At 34.5% G+C, this 22609-nt stretch overlaps 2 protein-coding genes across 2 annotated transcripts; one reads left to right on the forward strand and one right to left on the reverse strand.

Annotated features, from left to right (window-relative positions):
- Positions 1-11169: 11169 nt before the first annotated feature.
- Positions 11170-16307, reverse strand: LOC117320319 (CXXC motif containing zinc binding protein-like). Its single transcript, XM_033874925.1, has 7 exons — positions 16179-16307; positions 14840-14923; positions 14558-14614; positions 13688-13769; positions 13156-13265; positions 12744-12809; positions 11170-11470 (listed from the first exon to the last, which is right to left on the reverse strand). The coding sequence occupies exons 1-7, from the start codon at positions 16182-16184 to the stop codon at positions 11393-11395; spliced, it is 483 nt and encodes a 160-aa protein (XP_033730816.1). The 5' UTR covers positions 16185-16307; the 3' UTR covers positions 11170-11392.
- A 144-nt stretch (positions 16308-16451) lies between these two features.
- LOC117320320 (uncharacterized protein C6orf62 homolog) lies at positions 16452-21895 on the forward strand (the record flags this gene model as incomplete). The annotated part of the gene is given in 6 exon segments (XM_033874926.1): positions 16452-17271; positions 18331-18417; positions 18918-19007; positions 19582-19704; positions 20583-20717; positions 21836-21895. Coding segments are annotated over 6 exon segments (624 nt in total), but the record flags the coding sequence as incomplete, so codon positions are not given.
- Between the last annotated feature and the right edge of the window lie 714 nt (positions 21896-22609).

A 22609-nucleotide genomic window follows, 5' to 3' on the forward strand; every position in this document is an offset into this window, starting at 1 on the left:
ATTATACGCGCGACAATATAATAAAAATCCAATTGTTTATTTACAATTAATTTAAATTAAGCATTACATAGTTATTTACACAAGTATATGTCATGCCGTCGGTACTTTTTTTAATCCTTGAACTTATTCAATTCTATACGTTATTTTATAACAGTCTGCAGTCGTGACTATTGATTTTCGTTTGTCTATTGGTTTAGTTTTCAAGTCTATAGGTTTGGTTTTGAACATTGATTGTTCCATAACATATGTGATTTGAAAAGGATATCTATTGATATGATTTTTGACATTGGTTTTGTTTTAATGGATTTTTGCCCTTTCCTTCCGCCGCCCATAATGTTGGTACTAAGAAAACATGTTCTGAAGATCGTTCCATATTCTAACAACGCGCAGACCAAAAAACTGTTCCTATATCAAGCCGAGAATGCTGCGGATATGACTTTTTTTATCGTGTTCTCTTGTTCCGTGTCTCTGAACCTTGTCGCTACAGAGCTTGAAAAAGTCCGCAACTTTGATATCGCTGATATTGCTAGTCAATTTGTAGACTTCTATCATATCGCCCCTCATCCGTCTGAAAGCGAGTATAGGTAATTTGAGTCTTTTCAGTCTATCGGAATAGGACGTATCCTTAAATCCAGGTAACTGCTTGGGTGTCCTCCGTCGTACAGCTTCAATCATATCAATGTGCTTAACTTTATTTGAGATGGACTCTAACTAGTCTTGCAAAGCAACGGGAAGTTGGATTCATTTAGAAAATCAAAAAGACCGTCTTATTAATCCAGACATAGAATTTGCTTTCTTAACTTGGGTACTTAAACGTCATCGAAAGATAGAGATTGATCTATAATTACTCCCAAATCCTTTCCCCATGTCCACTTCCTGAAATTCTTCATCTTTTAGATAATATTTTCGTTCATCCTTATTTCTGCCTATGCGCATCTATTTACATTTTTGGAGGTGAAATGAAGCAACCATTTATCATTCCAAGCTGACAGGTGATCCAGGTCATCATGAAGTTAACTTACATCAGCATTTCCCTGTATGCATCTGAATAACTTGGTGTCGTCCACAAAGAGATAAACATCTGACTGAATAGTATCTGGTAGGTATTTATGTAGATGACGAACAATGTTGGCCCGAACAACGTGTAAATCGTTCAACGGGAGGTAACTCGTCTGTCTGATAAGATGAGTTTCACTATTAGGAGACCGATCCTCGTTTGTACCAATGCTATAAAATTTCGCCAATACATTGAGATATCCATCGTGATACCATAATGTGCTGTCACCTCTGGGATCTAACCCGTCACACTAGCCTATAATCCCGACCTGACATCACACACATTCATCGTAGTCATGGTCACCTAGCGACTAACAATCTCGCTGGTTTTCTGAACGCGTTGGCATGGTAACGAAAGGTAGAGGTTGGAAATAAAAAGACATTTTGAAATATACTCTGTATATTAACTCAAAAATAGGCTATTTGAACACGGGCCGAATAAACCATTAGGCTTTAACAGCATTGAAGCACAGAAACCTGATATTTATTTCGGTTCACAAGTTTTCGAATAATCATAAGATATTTAATTAAGTTAACTAATGATAAAATGTAGAAACTTACCTCCATTACCAATGCACCCAAGGCAATAGTTTACGTGGATACTGTGTTAATCCAGTCACACCTGAATGTATTGTCTTAAACATTGTGTTGTACAGCTCAATAGATAAATATATACATACACGTCCTTTAATGGAAACAGGTATGAACAATGTCACAATTAACTAGTTGTTCAAGTATGATACATTTCTAAAGACGTCTTTGCTATCATGAATATATAGTGCATTCTATTTTCAATCGAAGCATTACGCCAAGACGAAAAATAACTTTAAATAGGCGGTCTCGAACGGAACAACAATTGCATTATATGCATTGTACATGGCATTCCCGTGTGTAAAAACATAACGATATCCATCAACCCGTGACCAAGAGGATTGTCTACGTATATGGGTATTCTGTAAGCTAACTCGGTGACTTAAGTAGCAGAATAAATAGGGTGTAACACAGCGTTAAATCATTACATTGTTTCATTACGATATTAAGATTATACTTGTCGCGTTGAGTATATCGTTTATTATATTAATCGCTTGAAACAAATCGCCATATGTTGACTAAAGGCGACAGATAATTAAGAATTAGGAAGTATATAAAAATGTAGGCGAGCCTCTTCGGTCTCACCTTGAGATTTTACACACAAGATTATCCTCCACAGGAGATTTGTTTGCTCCGCCATTCAATGTAGGGAAAGAATAAGAGCATGTTAATAAAACACCCTCACCAGAAAATGTACTACCTGTCCAGGTTAAAATAACTTTTAACTGTAATATGAAGAAGAGAGGGATTCCCTAATCATGATAAACTGAATGGCGTCACATACTAATTACACGTAGTTATAATATGGAAGATTCCAACCCTCAGGGCCAGATCCTTATCAAACTACACATGTATATAATACACTAGCGCATCCGGGGGGAGGGGGGGGGGGGCTATAATTTGCTAAATTACTGGACCCCCCCCTTTCAATTCCTGGATCCGCGCCTGTTAATACAAGTCTCGTGTTTAGCAACTTCAGATGTCTGCGTAAAGCCTAAGTTACGTCACACATGCGTTAAATAAGGAAGTTCAGCGTAATTCCACGTACCTTAACGTAAACTTTAACTAGCGTAATTCCGACGTTAATTTGCCGTAGTTTAATTTCTAGTAACTACTTAAAACCTTTGGAGAACCGTGGCAGGCGAATTATTTTTTGAACCTTTTCAAAAGATAATTACAGCACGAATAAAATTTTGAAAGAACGTAGACGTCTGTAGTGTAGTTATACGTACTTTATCGTACACGTCTGTAGTGTAGTTGTACGTACTTTATCGTACACGTCTGTAGTGTAGTTATACGTACTTTATCGTACACGTCTGTAGTGTAGTTATACGTACTTTATCGTACACGTCTGTAGTGTAGTTGTGTGAACTTTATCGTACATGTCTGTAGTGTAGTTATACATACTTTATCGTACACATCTGTAGTGTAGTTATACGTACTTTATCGTACACGTCTGTAGTGTAGTTGTACGTACTTTATCGTACATGTCTGTAGTGTAGTTGTACGTACTTTATCGTACACGTCTGTAGTGTAGTTGTACGTACTTATCGTACACGTCTGTAGTGTACTGTACTACTTTATCGTACATGTCTGTAGTGTAGTTATACATACTTTATCGTACACGTCTGTAGTGTAGTTGTACATACTTTATCGTACATGTCTGTAGTGTAGTTATACATACTTTATCGTACACGTCTGTAGTGTAGTTATACGCACTTTATCGTACATGTCTGTAGTGTAGTTGTAGTACTTTATCGTACACGTCTGTAGTGTAGTTATACGCACTTTATCGTACACGTCTGTAGTGTAGTTATACGTACTTTATCGTACTTGGTCTGTAGTGTAGTTGTACATACTTTATCGTACACGTCTGTAGTGTAGTTGTACATACTTTATCGTACACGTCTGTAGTGTAGGTATACGTACTTTATCGTACACGTCTGTAGTGTAGTTGTACATACTTTACCGTACACGTCTGTAGTGTAGTTGTACATACTTTATCGTACATGTCTGTAGTGTAGTTATACATACTTTATCGTACACGTCTGTAGTGTAGTTATACGTACTTTATCATACACGTCTGTAGTGTAGTTGTACGTACTTTATCGTACACGTCTGTAGTGTAGTTATACATACTTTATCGTACACGTCTGTAGTGTAGTTATACGCACTTTATCGTACACGTCTGTAGTGTAGTTATACGTACTTTATCGTACACGTCTGTAGTGTAGTTATACGCACCTTATCATACACGTCTGTAGTGTAGTTGTGTGTACTTTATCGTACACGTCTGTAGTGTAGTTATACATACTTTATCGTACACGTCTGTAGTGTAGTTATACGCACTTTATCGTACACGTCTGTAGTGTAGTTATACGTACTTTATCGTACACGTCTGTAGTGTAGTTATACGTACTTTATCGTACTCGGTCTGTAGTGTAGTTGTACATACTTTATCGTACACGTCTGTAGTGTAGTTGTACGTACTTTATCGTACACGTCTGTAGTGTAGTTATACATACTTTATCGTACACGTCTGTAGTGTAGTTATACGCACTTTATCGTACACGTCTGTAGTGTAGTTATACGCACTTTATCGTACACGTCTGTACAATAGTTTTGGGTAATTTATCAAAATTCGGCGTTCTTATTTATTGGAAACATATACGTACTTAAACTTCAAAATCACCCCTCAATGCGCCGTACTTCAACGTATTTAGATTTCACAATTAACCCCTCAATGTGCCGTACTTAAACGCAGTTTAACTTCACAATGAACCCCTCAATGTGTCATACTTAAACATAGTTTAACTTCACAACTAACCCCTTAATGTGCTGTACTTAAACGTAGTTTAACGTCGCATTACTAACCCCTCAATGTGCCGTAGATTTACAATTAACCCCTCACTTGAGTTTGTATGTACTTAACGGACATTAATATAACATATGCTTATGCTTTCATTACTCATAATTGCTCTCTTCGTTTAACCTTCTTTACAATACTCTTACTTAGTTAACTACCGTGGTCGTTTCTAAGAATTGTACCTGCTGCCCCCATTGCATGACTGATGTTTTCTCAACTTCCTCAGTAGCAATTTTAATGTCTCCCTTGACATTGCCTAACTTTTTTTGCATTAGCTGAGTGTTTGTCCCTGTGAGGATGGCATTATATATATTTAGGTTCTGTCCACTGGCCGAAACATACCAGAGTTTATACAAATGGTAGTAGCCCGACTTTCCTCTGGGGAGGAAAGTCGGGCTACTTATACTCCTGCTTAACGCTGGAGCATTTTGGGAGTTGGACGACTGGGTTGCCCGTTGTCAGTATGTGACTGGGTGGGGCATCCTGCTGGGTGTCTTCCGCAGTACCCTTCAGTGAGGTTGCACTATAAAGTCAATGTCAGTTTTGTCCTATTACAAGAAGACCAAATACAAACATGAAATGCACACACATACACTACATGCATATATCTCCCACACAGGGGAGGCCATCCTTAAACGACCATAGCTGTTGATAGGACATTAAACAATACTAAACCAAACCATTCTGACTATGTGATGTTATTTAAGGCATATATGACAAGGCTTCAGGTTGAATTGCTTTTGTGCATTTACAGAACATTTATTTTAACAAAACTTGATTGCAGTTGTATAGTATGGGGTTTAGCGGGCATATTTGAATACATATTGCTTTTCTTCAAGTGATTGCGAACAATTTTCGAAAGTGACACACAACCAGTTGACACAAAGTAATCTGACCATAGGTGATAAGAAGACTCAACAGAAGAATGTAACTTAGAGATAATTTTAACAAGCACATATATAACATTGTAAATACACCAAGGATCGTACAGCTATGTAAAATATAGTTGTTTACGGTCAACGTCATTAAAATCACATTTAAAATCTTATGTAGATATCTGATGAAGCCCTGCAAAAAAACAGGATAATTTTTTTTTTTTAAATACACTGTTGTAAGAGTGAAGAAAACCTCAGAGTAAGCCAGACTAAGGATTTGTTTCTCATAGAATACAATATACATTTTACAAGACTGTAGATTACAAAATATGTCCAATATGAGAAACACAAATGAAAATATAAATATATTCTGCACTATAAATGAAATAGAAGAATTCCAAAAAAAAAAAAAAAATCAAAAACAAAACATCAGTTATACTACATATGGGATATTTGAAGAATTTTGGTGCCAAATTACAATGATGTCACATGTTTTTAATTGATCACCTCAATGCATTTTCACCGTTTTCATGGTAAATTTACTTACAAAAAAAGAAACAAACAAAATGTAGTAACATAAATAATTTAATGTACATGCATACAAAAGTCATCTGTGGATGAAAATAATACCGGTGGCACAGAATGCAGCGACTGGAAAATACTGTTCTGATTGGTCAATATCTTATTTGATATCCAAGGGTTATGGTCTGGATTAGTTACCAGTACTTAACTTGACGCACTAAAATTTTAGCAAAAAAACAAATTAAAACAGATTAGCAGAATGATGAATTAGCACACCAACAAAAAATGCCATAGAAACCAGAGTTAGCTCACCACCAATGATTGCCATAGAAACCAATGTAGATTAACTGCAATTTAGCGCAATCATAATCTAGCAAAATGCCTGCAGTGAGAAATCAAAGTACTGAAAGTACTGAAGACACAAACGAAAACAAATTATTTTAACTGCTTTTGTTTAGTGGGGACATGGTCAACTTTGTATGGAACATCACCAATACCTGATTAGGACTAGGACAAAATATTGGCAAGAAAAGAAATTCATATCTACTTTTGATTGCAAGTGCGTCTTGGCAGCTAATTGTCAGAATAGGTACTCGGGTAATCTTATTTGACATCTTCAATGGGTTAATGTATACGTAGTTGTAGATGTAATATGAAGGTCCTAGATTACCTGTAAAATTAATGAGGCCTTTCTTTTCAAACTTTTGAGGATCCCATGCCTATAAGCGCTTCACAAATTATCATTATCATTAGCATTTGAAAAAATATTTATACGTTTGATGTAGCGCCCCATCTAGCTACCAGCTTTTAGATAAGAGAGAGCTCAGGTTAAAAACATTTGTGTGATTGTTTGAGGATTTTATCGTGTGTGTGAGCCCTGGTTTGAATGATGTCATGTCAAGGTTTTGAATGATATTTTGTGGCAGATTGTTCTATCCCTTCAGTTCCTTCTGTAAAATAGCGATAACAAACTTCAATTGTCAAAAAACAATATGGCTGCCTGTCGGCCATGTTGTTTTCCGATTAGTCTCAAAATGCAATATCCATAACTAGGCACCGAGGGGAACCTACATATAAAATTTGAGAAAGATCCCTTCAGCACTTTCTGAGAAATAGTGATAACAAACTTCAATTGTCCAAATCCAAGATGGCTGCCTGTCGGCCATATTGTTTTCCGATTGGTCTCAAAATGCAATATGCATAACTAATGTAAGCACCAAGAGGAACCTACATATGAAATTTGAGAAAGATCAATTCAGTGCTTTCTGAGAAATAGCAATAACAAACTTCAATTGTCAAAACCTAAGATGGCTGCCTGTCGGCCATATTGTTTTCCGATTGGTCTCAAAATGCAATATGCATAACCACCCACCAAGGGGAACCTACATATCAAATTTGAGAAAGATCCCTTCAGCACTTTTTGAGAAAAAGCAATAACAAACTTCAATTGTCCAAATCCAAGATGGCTGCCTGTCGGCCATGTTGTTTTCCGATTAGTCTCAAAATGCAATATGCATAACTAGGCACCAAGGGGAACCTACTTATGAAATTTGAAAAAGATCCCGTCAACACTTTCTGAGAAATAGTGATAACAAACTTCAATTGACAAAATCCAAGATGGCTGCCTGTCGGCCTTATTGTTTTCCGATTGGTCTCAAAATGCAATATGCATAACTAATGTTAGCACCAAGAGGAACCTACATATGAAATTTGAGAAAGATCAATTCAGTGCTTTCTTAGAAATAGCAATAACAAACTTCAATTGTCAAAACCTAAGATGGCTGGCTGTCGGCCATATTGTTTTCCGATTGGTCTCAAAATGCAATATGCATAACTAGAAACCAAGAGAAACCTATGAAATTTTAGAAGATCCCTTCAGTACTTTGAGAAATAGCGATAACAGAATTGTTTACGGATGGAGGGACGGACGGACCACTGACGCAGGGCGATTTGATTGATGAATAGCCCACCATCTGATGATGGTGGGTTAAAAACACCTGGGTCTGATAAACAGACTCTGGAGGCGTAGAATGCGGATGTAGACAGGGCAGGGTATACCATTACGACGGGCACATTAAACTAAGCACTATATTCAAAACTTAGAATTACATGCTCATATCAGCTCAGACTTGAGACAGTTTCTTAATCGCTCATTAGAGTGAACACGATTTTCATATAGCACTCTACGTTATATGTTTACACTCCATACTGTGTAGCTACAAATAATCTATACAACAAAAACACATTCATTCACATGTACAGTTCAAATCAATTTGAAGTGGAATTTTGTTTTTCACTTATGTACATTGCATCAAATATTCTCCGCAATAGTATATGTACCATATACATAACTGTAACTGCATGATACATATATATATGTATGTATGGTATATATATCATGTTAATTAATGTTAGTGAGATGTGAATGTAGCTATATGTATTGATATCATCGATTTCAAAATCAGAGGTTTTTTTTTAATCTGCAGCATCTGTCAGATGAAAATGTAGTTCGAATGCCCAAACTGGATGAACTGTACATGTAGTAGCATTCTTCAAAGTCCATTATGAATGCTTTTCATACAAATGTATTTCTTTCAATTGTTCATGTGTTTAAATTATTAGAACACTGAAGTAATTTTTATTTTCATAAAAATGGAAGTACTGCCTATCTTTAAAACTAAATTGGATATTGACAAGATAAATTTGCCAAAATGTTAAAAATCAAACCTTATTAAGTAGAATCTAAACAGTTGTAAATGGCTAAGCCCACTATTCTTAACAACAAAATTACTTATTTTGATTCTCTGTCAAATATAATCAGGTTACTTGAAGACTTTGTCAGAAAAGTTAACACATATATACATTATTAATAGTTGCTTTAATTAAATTAATCTGAATTTGAACATTAAACCGACTTAACAATTTAAATGAAAAAAATGTGTTTTCACCATTTACCATAATTGACAAGAAGAAAATAATTATTTAACTCAACCTATGATATAGTATGTAACAGCCATCAAGACAATACTATTATCTTTAGTTATTTCACAATAGGATATATGCACAACACAAAAAAGTTTTACAAACTTTTGTTGTTTAGAAGAATAATGAACTTAGTAATTTTTGCTGTTCTTCTCAAATAATATGTACTAGTGTTGTAAAGAAAAAAAAAGATTAAATAATAATAATAAATCTAAGTTATAATAAATTATTTGCATTGATTTATCAATACTTTACTGTGCATTAGTTTAAAGGTTAATTTAATTCAGAAGCTGAAATGATTTAAGACAGAAAAAAACGCAGATGTAGGAATATAACATTTCCACTGCCTTTAAATATCTCTGGTTAAATTTAGCAATCAGTACATTTCCATGAAAAATGGTGTTTTCTAAAGAGTTACTGCCCTTTAACCGTCCCTGAAGCGTTCAAAACTCCGCCAAACATAATAAAGGTCTATGTAGATGTACATCGTAGACCCCTTTCTTTTTTATAATATGCTTCGACTGTTATGTAATATTTCAAATGATAATGATAGATCATTTTCTATTTTTTTTTTAAACCATCACGAATATTAGAAAAAAAGAATCAGTCGCTATAATTAGAGATGAAATTTTCAGTGACGTCTACATCTGCATGCAGACAGCCACGTTAATGCGGTACGCGTTCTGTAAACGAAAAACTTCATGTGCATTACGTAGGATATAATCAATAGATCCGAAGTCAATAATAATATTCACAAGTCCATTTGACATTTCGAAACCCTATTCAGTGAGAATTTATTTAACTTTTTATTTGCAAACATGCGTATGGTACTCGACTGCCGTTGTTGTGATATTGTCATGATGAATAGACAACTTTTTTTCTTTCGTAAAAAAACATCTAGGCCTATATAATCTAACCATCTGCAGACTACATCAATCACATGCAAGTTAATATTTCAGTGAGAAAATGACATTCAAAGTTGGGTTTGATCACCTACTCTACATTACTGAAAGATGGCGGACAAAATCGGATGCTGGATGAGTGATTTTTCAATGTACAAAATAACACATCGATGTCGATGATGAAAATTCAGCGTGATGTTAGTAGATTTTTCTTCCGGGTCACAGGTAAGCAGAAATATGGCGCCAGCGAAAAGTCGATTGTATCATTCCGCGTGAAATCTAATGCGTTCAACGCGGAAAAATATTCTTACGTATCATCGACAGAACATACTTAAATTAAATACTTTGAAAACTATCTATTTGTGAGGTTCTGTTGTTTTGTCATATATCTAACGAAACTGCAGTGTTGCATTTGACTCCGTAAGTCACGGGACTATTTTTTTTTTGCGATAGAATATGATTGTGAAGTGGCAGTGGAAGTTGTGTCAGAGCGAACGAAAATGCCAAAAAAAACAACACATTGTCCTGTCAGCTTCTAAAATACAACAAAACAAAAGGTGATTTTTTTTTAATAGCTGAACTTCACTGTATGTCATTTTTTATCGTGAAGTTAAACAAATATTTACTGCATAACATTACGGAGTTACTGTAAAGCAACGTTTAGATTGGCCAACAGCAGTATCCGCCAGAGCCCTCAAAAGCGCTGACATAGACTCAAACTTACGTTTGTGTCTACGTTTGTGTCAACAAAACAAAAGGTAATTTTTTTATAGCTGAACTTTACTATATGTCATTTTTTATCGTGAATATTTACGATATTTACAAATATTTACTGCATAGCATTACGCAGTTACTGTAAAGCAACGGTTAGATTGGCCAAGGCAGTATCCGCCAGAGGGCATCGTAGATTTTGTCAGCTACACCTCAAAAGCGCTGACATAGACTCAAACTTACGTTTGTGTCAAAAACGCTTAAATAACATTACCGCTAAAATTTGTACATTTACAGTATTTTGTATACAAAGATTGTAAGTCAGTGAATCAAGGCAACCCCTGGAATTTTGAGGATGGGTCAACATTAGACCTACCGGTATGTTATGGAAATATGAACAATTTTGTGTATTTGATCAGTTTTAAGCAGGATTGTCTGCGGTTAACCTGTAACTCGTTCAACAAGACTGAAATCGGTAACAAAATAACTGGACATGCATAATTTACAACTTTTAACCAACCTGAAAAAAATTCTGATACAAGATTGTAATGCTAGTAGGTCACAAACAGTAACTGGCATCACACCTATCTGAACGGAGTCCTAGCAGGATGAAACAGCTGAGTGGTGAAGTTTCATTTTACACACATGATAACTCTTACTAAAATTCTATTTAAAGGTATGATTTATCTGTGTGTCATTAGGATGATACCATATCACTTAATAGTAAAAGAATTTTATATTGTCCATATGCATCCCATCAGAAAGTCTTCCTTCTTCACATGACACATCCACAAAACACCAGAAACTATTGCAAATTGGAAGTCATGTCTTCTGGTTGGATAACCCATATGCAATATACACTGAAGATCTTCTATAAATTCTGTCCACTAAAGCTTCACAAACTTGTGTTCAATATTATACACTCCCACAGACTCGCATTGCTTTTCATCATAGTCAACCCAGTCCTGGAAAACAAAGAAAAACTATGGGTATAAGAGCAAGTAACAATGAAAGAAACATGGAAGTAAAATATTCTGTACATGGCCATGAAAATAAAACAATGAAAAGTATGTAAACAAATTAAACAATTGTTAGAATTGACATGCTAGTACACTGAATCAATATTCAAGCTGTATTCAAACTTGAATATTCTACCCTCTCTATAACAGCCTACCCTCTCCATAACAGTCTATATACCCTCTCAATAACAGCCATGCTGATCATCGCTACTCTGTAGAATATTCAGCCCTCTCCAATGCAGCCATAGTGATAGTTTTTTGTAGAATATTCTACCCTCTCCATAACAGCCATACTGATAGTCCTTGGTAGAATATTCCTCCTTCTCCTAACAGCCATACTGATAGTTCTTTGTAGAATATTCCTCCTTCTCCTAACAGCCATACTGATAGTCCTTGGTAGAATATTCCTCCTTCTCCTAACAGCCATACTGATAGTTCTTTGTAGAATATTCCTCCTTCTCCTAACAGCCATACTGATAGTTCTTTGTAGAATATTCCTCCTTCTCCTAACAGCCATACTGATAGTTCTTTGTAGAATATTCCTCCTTCTCCTAACAGCCATACTGATAGTTCTTTGTAGAATATTCCTCCTTCTCCTAACAGCCATACTGATAGTCCTTGGTAGAATATTCCTCCTTCTCCTAACAGCCATACTGATAGTCCTTGGTAGAATATTCCTCCTTCTCCTAACAGCCATACTGATAGTTCTTTGTAGAATATTCCTCCTTCTCCTAACAGCCATACTGATAGTCCTTGGTAGAATATTCCTCCTTCTCCTAACAGCCATACTGATAGTCCTTGGTAGAATATTCCTCCTTCTCCTAACAGCCATACTGATAGTCCTTGGTAGAATATTCCATTCTTTCCATAACAGCCATGCTGATAGTCCTTAGTAGAATAGTTTCTCTTGCATTTCTTGTTGATAAGAAGTAAATTATTTGATGATAAGTCCTCTAGCAAATTTCAAGAAAATCACATGAGAGCTTCATGGACAAGTCTGTAAAGCAATGCTTGGAATTTCGCAACAGGCAGTAACTCAATAAATATAGTAGGATCAATACTATTCTTATCACAAAAAAAAATATCTCACAGTGGTAAACTGCAGATACTGGAGTATTTGTATATTAGCTGAAGCATTGCTTTACACGCTGTAGTTGTTAAAATGTTAATATTTCAAAAGAGGTCACTAAAAAAAAACCCACTTGAACCATATACTTACACCTTCTGTCAGTTCCACTTCAGGAAACTTTGCACCTGTTTCTGCTCCTTCAGCCATAAACCCAACCTATAACACAACAAGACGTCTGTAGTGATCACAATGTGATGTGTTAAAATCAGACGAATGTGTTTCTAATATGATTTACTTTACTATTTATCTTATTGTTTTGTAACTGAAGAAAACAAATAATGAAATAATTGCAAAAAGTACTGAAAGGACGACTGAAACGATGAAGTGTTTTCCTGCACTTCCTACTGTATCTAAGGTAAATGTGTGATTTTTTTCATTAACAAATAGTAACAAGAGAATAAATGATTAAATAACAATCAGACAATTAATTTCAAATGTACATAAATAACCAATTGATGAGAACATAAGTGAGTATCAGATACGGTGGTTATACTGTTCTTACTCTAGGAGAAAAGTCAATAGGTTCCATGCCTCGACAATCAAATACAACCATGGTTTTGAATTTTCCACTGTCATCAATATTATAAGGTTTTATGGAATCTTTTATTATGTCTGAAACAGAAAAAATCTTCATGTTATTTCAATGTGTGCCTCTAGTTATATGAACAGGAAATATGGGAATATCAAACATTGTTTCATTGTATGAGGCATATGGTACTCTCAAAGCTTCACCAAAATTGGGGGGATGGTTTCTTGTTTAATTCTGTCTGGGATATTTAAATTTTTGAATGTATGAGGTCCTCTGCCAAACCATATGTTTTTTTCTCTTGGTATTCCAGATCACTCCATGTCCACATTAATTACAGTCAGGACGTCCTATACACTTCCATCTGGGCCAACAGGAGTAGGACCTGCTTAAAAACTTGTTTGATAATTGGTGTAAAATCAATAAAAATTGTCTTACTGTATATGATCTTCTCTGAACGCTATTTTAACTGACAAAATGGATACATTAAACATCCAAATCAATTTACCTATAGAGCTTTCTCTGCCACATAGTTTACACTTCATAACCATACTTGCTGAGCCTCGGCCACCTTTCAATGGCGAGCTGTCCTACAATATAAAGTCAGTCAATGACAAATCTGATAGTCTCATGCACCTGCAACTGACTCTAAACCTCTTGGTTCATTTAAACTTGTTTAAATTTTATAACATATCTAACCTCAATGACCTTCAAAGAAGCTGAGGATGTTATTCACTTGAATTCACTTAACATTGGTCCTATGACAGACTGATCTTTTTTCTACTTTTCAATTCTTTCCTCGATTCCTCTTAATCAATTGATAACGAGAGGAAACTACATATGAAATCAAAGAAAGATTGAAGAAGAAAATTTCAAATGTCAAATCCAAGATGACCTCCTGTCTGCATTTTGATTTCCAGATCAGACTTGAAACTGGATGGGCACAACTACAGACCAAAGGAAAAGACTGAGAATTACTCTTTCCGTACTTCCGTACCTATCAAGAAATGGCGATAATCAAAATCCAGAATCTTCAAATATCAAAATCCATAATGGCTGTCAGTTGGCCATTTTCAAAACTAAATGGGCGAAACTGTAGGGACCAAGGGGAACCTATACATGAGGTTTGAGAAATATCCTTCTGTTACTTCTCAATAAATACATGTTATAACACATTTCCGTCTGATGATGGTGGGCTAAAAAGCTAATGTTTGTCTGAAAAACAGCACCTTTACATAAGCCCACAAATGAGCTTAATATATGCAAAAAAAATATTGTAAATAAGAGCTTTATTTCTGGCATTACCACTGGGTAAACTTGCATTCGTAATTAAACAATGATATCACAGAATGATTGTCAGGAGAAAAACAATACTTACAGCTGGTGTAACATACTGATAATCAGTGGTAGCTTCACCACAACTGAAGCATTTCAGCTGCAGAAGAAAATAAGAATATTTATTACAATATCGGATTACACTGTAATAACATTTTAGAAAAAAATTATTCTTCTTTTACGGTATGTTTTACTGAGTATTTGGTTCAAATTGTTATTTTAATTTTCTCAGTGAATTTGAAAGTGTCTTACAGTAATTTCTCTTCCTTTCAAAATGCTACAATATGATAAATAAGTCACTAAAAAGGGAACAACATTTACTTACTCTGATATACCACCTAAAATCTTCTCCATCTGGTCTTAAATTTGTTAAAAATTCCAAATCTGCCTTGAACTGAAGACCAATTTTCTGTACAAAAAAAAAGAGATAATGTTATAATAAATCTAAATGGGCAAAGTGGAATAGCTACAAGCTTGTTACTAAAACACTGAATGAAGGAATGTTGATCGATTGTACGGAATATACTAATGTGTTGTTCCAGCTGTACTGTGGTTGGTATCGCCACCTTTTGGGTGAAATGGGATTAATCATTAATATTACCAGTTTGAAATAGTGTTAATGCAACCTTTGCCAAAATATGTTGTTTTTTTCCCTTTACATCTCCTGCATTTTCATCCATCACGAATGTGCCATCATTGAGAAAGTACAAACAATTGATTTTTATTATGATGTAACAAGTGACCATCAATTGGTACCGTAAATTGGATTACAGAGTTAGTTCCGTATTTTAGTATGTTTCGTTGTCATTCCATCGTTCAATGTTTTTGTATAGACAGATACTTTTTTAAGTTAGTGAAGGTTCAAAATTTCAAATATTACAAAGACAACAAATAGAGTCTACTGAGAAATTATGAAAAAAATAATGTTGTAATGTCCCAAAATTAAGTTCGTCCGACCTAGCCATGCACTAATCTCTTAGGAAGACAGTACTGATTTGTATTGTGGAAGGGAACACCAGATCACAGAAGACACAGACCAATGGAGAAGTTACGAGACACCTCTTTAGACCCCAAGGCTTACAGGCATAGACTACAATAAACTTTTTTAATAAAATTTTTACCATAGACAAAGCCAATCAAATTTGTTTCAAATAAATAGTACAAAGTAACACAGCAGCATGAATCAGGCATACTTTTAACCAATACCAATTCAGTATGTAATATGTAAAGTATGTGATAAGATTATTTATATCATATGGCAACTTATTGTGAACACTCAACTCAAAGTTTCATGTGATACAACTGTACATACAGTACATATACTTTACTGTACATGTACTCCATGGGAGTTATGTCCCTTGTCCCATATTTCAAGCACGTGTTAGTGTGCTGCTTACAATGATTGTTTGAACTTCTTATTCTACATGTACATCTGTATAACTTATTTAAAATGTACAAAATAGTCAATTTTATATGAGATACTTTAATCAACTTGGAATGTCTACTGCAGTTTTGTACAGTCATTGCACACGAGGAAAGCTGTCATGGTGAAGTTCATCATTTTTAAAATATTGTAAGTTATTAAGTCAATTGTTGGACGGCTTTAAAACTAAAAGATTAACTTTTCATAATGCAATGTAGTGAATTCCAACAGTTTGACTCACCACCATCCTTCTACAGCTGATACGAGTGAAGTGCACAAAATAAACTTAGAGTTACCCCCCTTAGTTAGTTGATACGTTTTCTTTATATTGTTATTGATTTGTTTTTTTGTAAACAGTGACAGTTTTATATTAAATTCACAATTGATAAATAGGTGCAGGTCAAATAACACACAAAAATCTTTGTCTCTTTATGTTTCCGGATTCCCCGGCTCATGTCATGTTTATCTGAACTCTTGTGTGTTTGAGGTAAGAAAAGTAAACGAATATCATATCGCCATTTTGGGAGCTGGTGCAACAGATGCATTTGGAAGCTGCTGCCTGTTTTTGGTGCTTTCACTGCAGTGCTGTGCAAAAGAAGAACCGAGATGGCTCCACCAAATATTTTATTGACTCATAATGGACATACAAAGCTATTTGCTTCCCTGTCTTCAGTGTACACATAACGAATCGCGATGCCACTTGGAACGCCCGATATGGATCATGCTGCGATAACCAGCTGATAACTGCCACTTGTCGAGAATAATTCGTGTACTTCCTTGTATAGTTATGACACCAAATACAGCCACTGAAGGCTTCTTGAAATAATTTGCCGTTTCAGAATAATGTAGTTATTCGAAATACAGATGAATGTGTCGCTTTTCTGTTACGATAATGAGAACTATCGCCAAAATTAAAATCATTACATACTGAAAGTAGGCCTATAGCTGTATGTGCAAGATGGCAAATGTTTCGAGTGACTTACTAGTAGTCCAAAGGATATGCGGTCGATAGTTTTATGTAGATCGATGTTCAACAATATACTGAACATATTTTGAAACAAAGCTCAACAAATTTTAAAACATTTAGAAAGTGACGACCTGGCACAAAAAAAACTCTTCTACAGGATCCGCATCTCTTCATAATCACAGAAAAAAATGTGAATAGGAAAGACCTCGATTCAAGTCATTCAATACTTGTTTTGACCATGGGCGATCCACACAACAGGAAAAATTTAGCTGTTAGCCGTCTGCGGCATCAATTGAGAAAGAAGAGGGAATCTTTGGCAGACCATTTTGAGTTCAAGATGTATATTGCCTTTCATTTTAAGGAAAAGGTGATTTTAGTTTTTGTAATATTTAAAGCAGACATACATACATGGCCCTATTGGGATACAATTGGATATCCTTATTTAAAAACCATACTGGTTTACAACATGCAACCTTATACAGTACCAATTACCCTATTCCAACTGCTCATTGCATGCATGTATGTTTCTTTTTTCAAACAAGAACTTTATAGAATATATTGATAGAAATCTAGTTTGGGTTCGTTGTGTAGCAAAGAGGTAGCACATTTGCCTTTTGCTTGAGCGACTGGGGTTCAACTAACTGATCAAACATGTAAAGGTATGGGTCACCTGCCAGACTACATGGGTTTTCTCCAGGCACCCCGGTTTCCTCCCACAGTAACTATATAAGACCCCTCGTAAACTTGCATTGCAGATATTGTATGATAAACTCTAGCTGGGTTGGTTGAGAATAAGCCTATATAAGCTAGGCATCCCAGGTTCGATCCCAAGCAGAGGCGGTGATTTAAATTCAATTAATCATGTACTCTGTTACATTTTCATAAAATGTAGATTGTAATGGATACAATTTTAAGTGTGTACATATGTTTCTTAGATAAGATTTAGTACCTGGAGACCATTAAGCATTTTTGTTTTCCGGGTGTAGGGAACAGGTAAATAATGAATGTTAAGTCTGTTTCAATAAGATTTTTCAAGCAACCTTTCTAGGTCAAAGATGAACCAAACCAGATACTTTAATGAGACCCTTGATAAGTTTGTTTTGAATTCTCAAAATGAATAAATGAATAGGTTAGATTTGAAGGGTCATGTCTGTTCGGCACATTTTGGCCTTTGGATTTCAGGGAAAATGTAATTCGAAATTGGTATATTTTTATATAATTAAGTAGAGTTCATTGAAAGTCTGGCAAAATGTATACATGTTTATTGTCCCGACTTCAAATTGTCCTAATTGGCGAGTCAAATTGCCACAATTTAATTTCTCTGAGCTAGAATCTCGGATCCTCTCCAATAGTGTTATGTACTGTCTCTTATTTAAGGTATATTTTCAAGTATTTTGAGTAATTTATATCTTGCTTTTTTCCCTAGAAAAAGAATTGTGCCTTGTTTGAAGTTGCTGAGGTGGTACCAGTTATGACAAATAACTATGAAGATAGTATTCTCAAAGGAGTAAAGGTATGGGCATTTTGTTTACAATGGTTTGCTTTAGTTAAACAATAAGGCTAGTAAGATGAACTCATACTGTCTCTTATCAAAAAGTTTTCATCTTATTTTTTATTATGTATGTAGCTATTTTGGAAATGACTTAGTTATGGTGACAGAAATATACATGAAGTTATTTCATCTTAATCAGAATATGTATGCTGCCATGTAAACTTTATTTCATGTTAAATGTTAATCTATTTTTAGAAACAATGTTGATGTCCTGGCATATACCAGTACATGGACATGAAAGTAATGAAAGCATTTTGGACCTCAGATATTTCCAGTGTACATGTGGCAATGATAACATTGACATTTTAAGTATCATTGATTTATGACATCCTAATTTTTTGCATTTTGTTTTATACATGTGATACTTATGAAATGTGACATTGGATTTGAATTAAAATCTGCATCATATTTTATATAAAACAAAATGGAAATTACATCATTGGTGTCTATCTTTTCTTCAGGAAGAAGCATATACTTATGAAAGTTCCAAAGAGCTTTTAGAAAAAGATGTTGTACAATTGCATGCACCAAGGTGGCAGTCCATGAGGAGGGTAAGACCAGTAGATTATTCAATTATACAGTAACTATATTGATGGGATTCGTGCCAGTAAGTGTATTTTGCTGTTGATGTCATGGTTTAGTCCCCCTACTGTGGACTTGCTATTGTTAAGAAAAATGAATTTCACATAATTTTTTATATTTTTTTTTCTTCCAGTCTTGAATATCTAGTCATTGAGATGGTATTTGACACGACTTTTCAAACAGTACCTTGTGCTAATGTTGTTTATTTTGACAGATGACTGTTAAATATACAGAGGACATTGGTCTTTTAAACAAATGTAACAGGTAACATTTAATTTAAGAATATATTTGTGTGTCTTTCATGCAATCCCTCTAGATTGGTGAGTGGAAATTAAAGCTCTGATGATGGACTTTCAAGTTCCTTAGGTTTTCTGATTCAAAATATACACCTATAATTCTTATTCTCTTAAAAAATCAGATAAAAAAAAGACAAAAATGATATGTGGTTAATGCACATTCCTTTATATTTGAACTTTCATTGGGACACATTTCTAGTTTTTTTTAGGTGTTTATTACTATGAGTTTTTTGTACAATCCTTTCAGGATGTGTTAGGATGCACTACAGAAATGGACTTCTTTCTTTGGCCTCGCAGTGACATAGACAAGATAGAGTGTATGCTGTTCTCCAAATGGAAAGGAGATGAAAGTCCCTTCAAACCTATCCAGGTAATAATTCCAAAGTATAGACACCTGCACCAACACTACATTTTTGTGGATTCGTTCATGATGTTTCAGACCAACACATGTTTTTATAAATTTACCTCCAAATGGCATCCTTAACAATGGCAAAATGAAGAAGAATGGCATTTCCTCTGTGACTTTCTATGAACTGTCCAAAAATATATACATGTTACATCAATAACAATAATTGAAGAGTGTGTTTTTCTTTTGTACTTAGTAGAGTTGTTATATCAAGCACATGCAAGACTTGCATATGGGTTTGCAAACTCACCCAACGTGTACATGTAGACTCGAGTTATGACCCTGTGTTCAGTAATACTAGTACATTATACACATGTACGTGAACATATTGAATACAACTCTTTTACATTTCGTTCAGTCATTTTAAAGCAACTGTGAGACATATAAATTGTTAACTTAGTTCAAAAATAACAAAACAAAAAAAAAAGCAACATGACAATGGTCAATTTGATGTCCCATTTGTCATTTAAATTTGAAAAGACAAAACTCATAATTTAGATGATACAGGAAAATATACAAAAATGTTTTTTACAGGGAACAAAAACTGAGAGCAAAAATACAGGAATCCATCTTTAAGGGGTTTTGCTTTTCATTAATAGTATACTGTCCTTCAGGTAGAGCATTTCAGATTGAAATGTGCACTTCCTCGAATGAAATTTGTATGAGTATTTCCTGTGGTAGTGTTAAAACATGTAAAAGGTTCAAAACTATAATGTATTGGTTTCAAAAATGATATTGATTCCAGTGATTATTACGGTAGGTAGCAGTTTTGATGTAATTTATAGTTCTAGTCCATTAAATGTTTATAGAATTATTTTAACTGTGATTCTACTGTTTTAAAGGCCGAGTTTAGATTTGACCATGCTGATTATGAGAAACAACTGATGCGCCTCTTGACTAAGAAAGAAAGATCCGGCCTCATCATCAATAACCCAGACCAGTCAATGTTTCTCTTTATTGACAAAAACCAACTACAGGTAACAGAAATTAGTATTTATTGTCTTTCTGTTAGATTTAAGGTTATAATATGGGTTTGTTGCTACTAGTTTCATGTTCTAAATGGTTTGTTTCTTTTAGTAAGTTAATTATTTGTGTTGTAGAGTGGAATAATTCCAGACCGACAGAATCAGTTCATGTTTTTAAAATAACGTAAATAGGCAATGGACATCTAAAAGAAAAACAATATGAAATATTTAGAAAACATGAAATGTTTTACAATGATATTAATGAGATTAATTGAGCCTGCATGTGCATATAGGAATGGAATATGATACAATATACAATATGTTGGAAGAATATCAGTACTTTTATAATAAATGTCTTTTAATATAGATAGGTATGCATAATTATAGAGAAGATAAGTTGTGAACAAACACTAATACCTACAATGCTACATACCTGGATTTGTGACAACACATGTGCATACCTGGTCCTGTACATACAGGTAATGCATGGCATTATACACTAGAGACGTCTATGTTTGGCTACTTATAAAACCTAAATGACCAATAGTGTACATTCCTTGTCATACCTGCGTGCAGGACACAAAAAAGAAACAATATTATTTTGAGGGGTCGCTACAAAATCAAACAAGTATTGACAACTTACCAGGCCAGTACTATACTACTATGTACAGTTATATTAATGAACTGTAAACATATTCATATATGTAACATACCCACATCTTCATCGATCCTTGAAAGCTGTAGCAGCATTGGACATCTGATAAATGGTGTTGGTCTTATTTGAAGTGGAAACATCTATAGTTTTTTTTTTCAGTGATACTCGTTTAGTTCATCATCTTTGTCATTAAACTACCATATATGTATTAGAAAATTTGACAGCTGTCTCATCCTTGATTTATTCAGCAAAATTTGCTCAATGATCAGTCACTGCTTTTTTTTTCATCTTCAAAAAATAGCTGGTACACTGGACAATAATGTTTATAGATGCAATAAAAGGTGTATCGTTATTAGCTTCAAAATATCGGGTTTACTTGGTGTGTTTGGGATTTGCAAAGTCTGAGTTAACTTTGCTGTATTTTAAATATACCAACTAGATTCATTTTGGTTTAATTTGATCTCTCATTTTTCAGACCAGCAAAAACAAAGTGATTGTGTTCAAGCTATCCAGCATGTGTTTGTACCTACCCCAGGTATGTATCGTAAATTTGCACATATAACGGTAGTACTAGTGCACAGGTACATTTTTATGTTATGTTCATTTTCAGGGGGGGGGGGGGGGGGGGGGGGGGGGTAATGTTGAACTGCACGATAGCTTAAAATTTCAGCATAAAAGTTCAGCATAAGAGGAAATCTGTAACTTATCAAAGCTACATTGCAACATCTAAATGGAATCACCAATCAGGTTTTACACATTGACAGGTTCTTTACATAACACTGTGATAGGCCTAGTCAGCTTGTAAATTTGAGTGGTCACATGTACGATGTTTGTACAAACAAAATAATTAATCCTACCCTCATTTAGCTTGTGATTTTCACATTAGTATGATCTTTTGACAATGACAATTGTTTATTGTTTATTCTCATAAACAGTACAGTGCAGAGAAGATGAATACAAACAAATGGACAACAATAATGCATGGTTAAACAGAATGGACAACAGTTTTGTGAATTAATTATCTCATTTGTATCAATAATAAGTTCAACCAATGAAATAAGTTGACTTTGAGTTGCTTAATTAAATAAGGTAAGAAATCTAAATGTATTTAGTCTTTCCTAATAATATCTAAACAAATGTTTCCATCTGCTATTGAGTATAAGTTGTAGATTACAGTTAGATAAATTATGAAATTGGTCGCCTATTTCTCTTAGATTACATAAAGTGCAAATTCTATTTTCACATGGTA

This window comes from Pecten maximus, unplaced genomic scaffold, assembly GCF_902652985.1.
Source record: "Pecten maximus unplaced genomic scaffold, xPecMax1.1, whole genome shotgun sequence".
Lineage (NCBI taxonomy): Eukaryota > Metazoa > Mollusca > Bivalvia > Pectinida > Pectinidae > Pecten > Pecten maximus.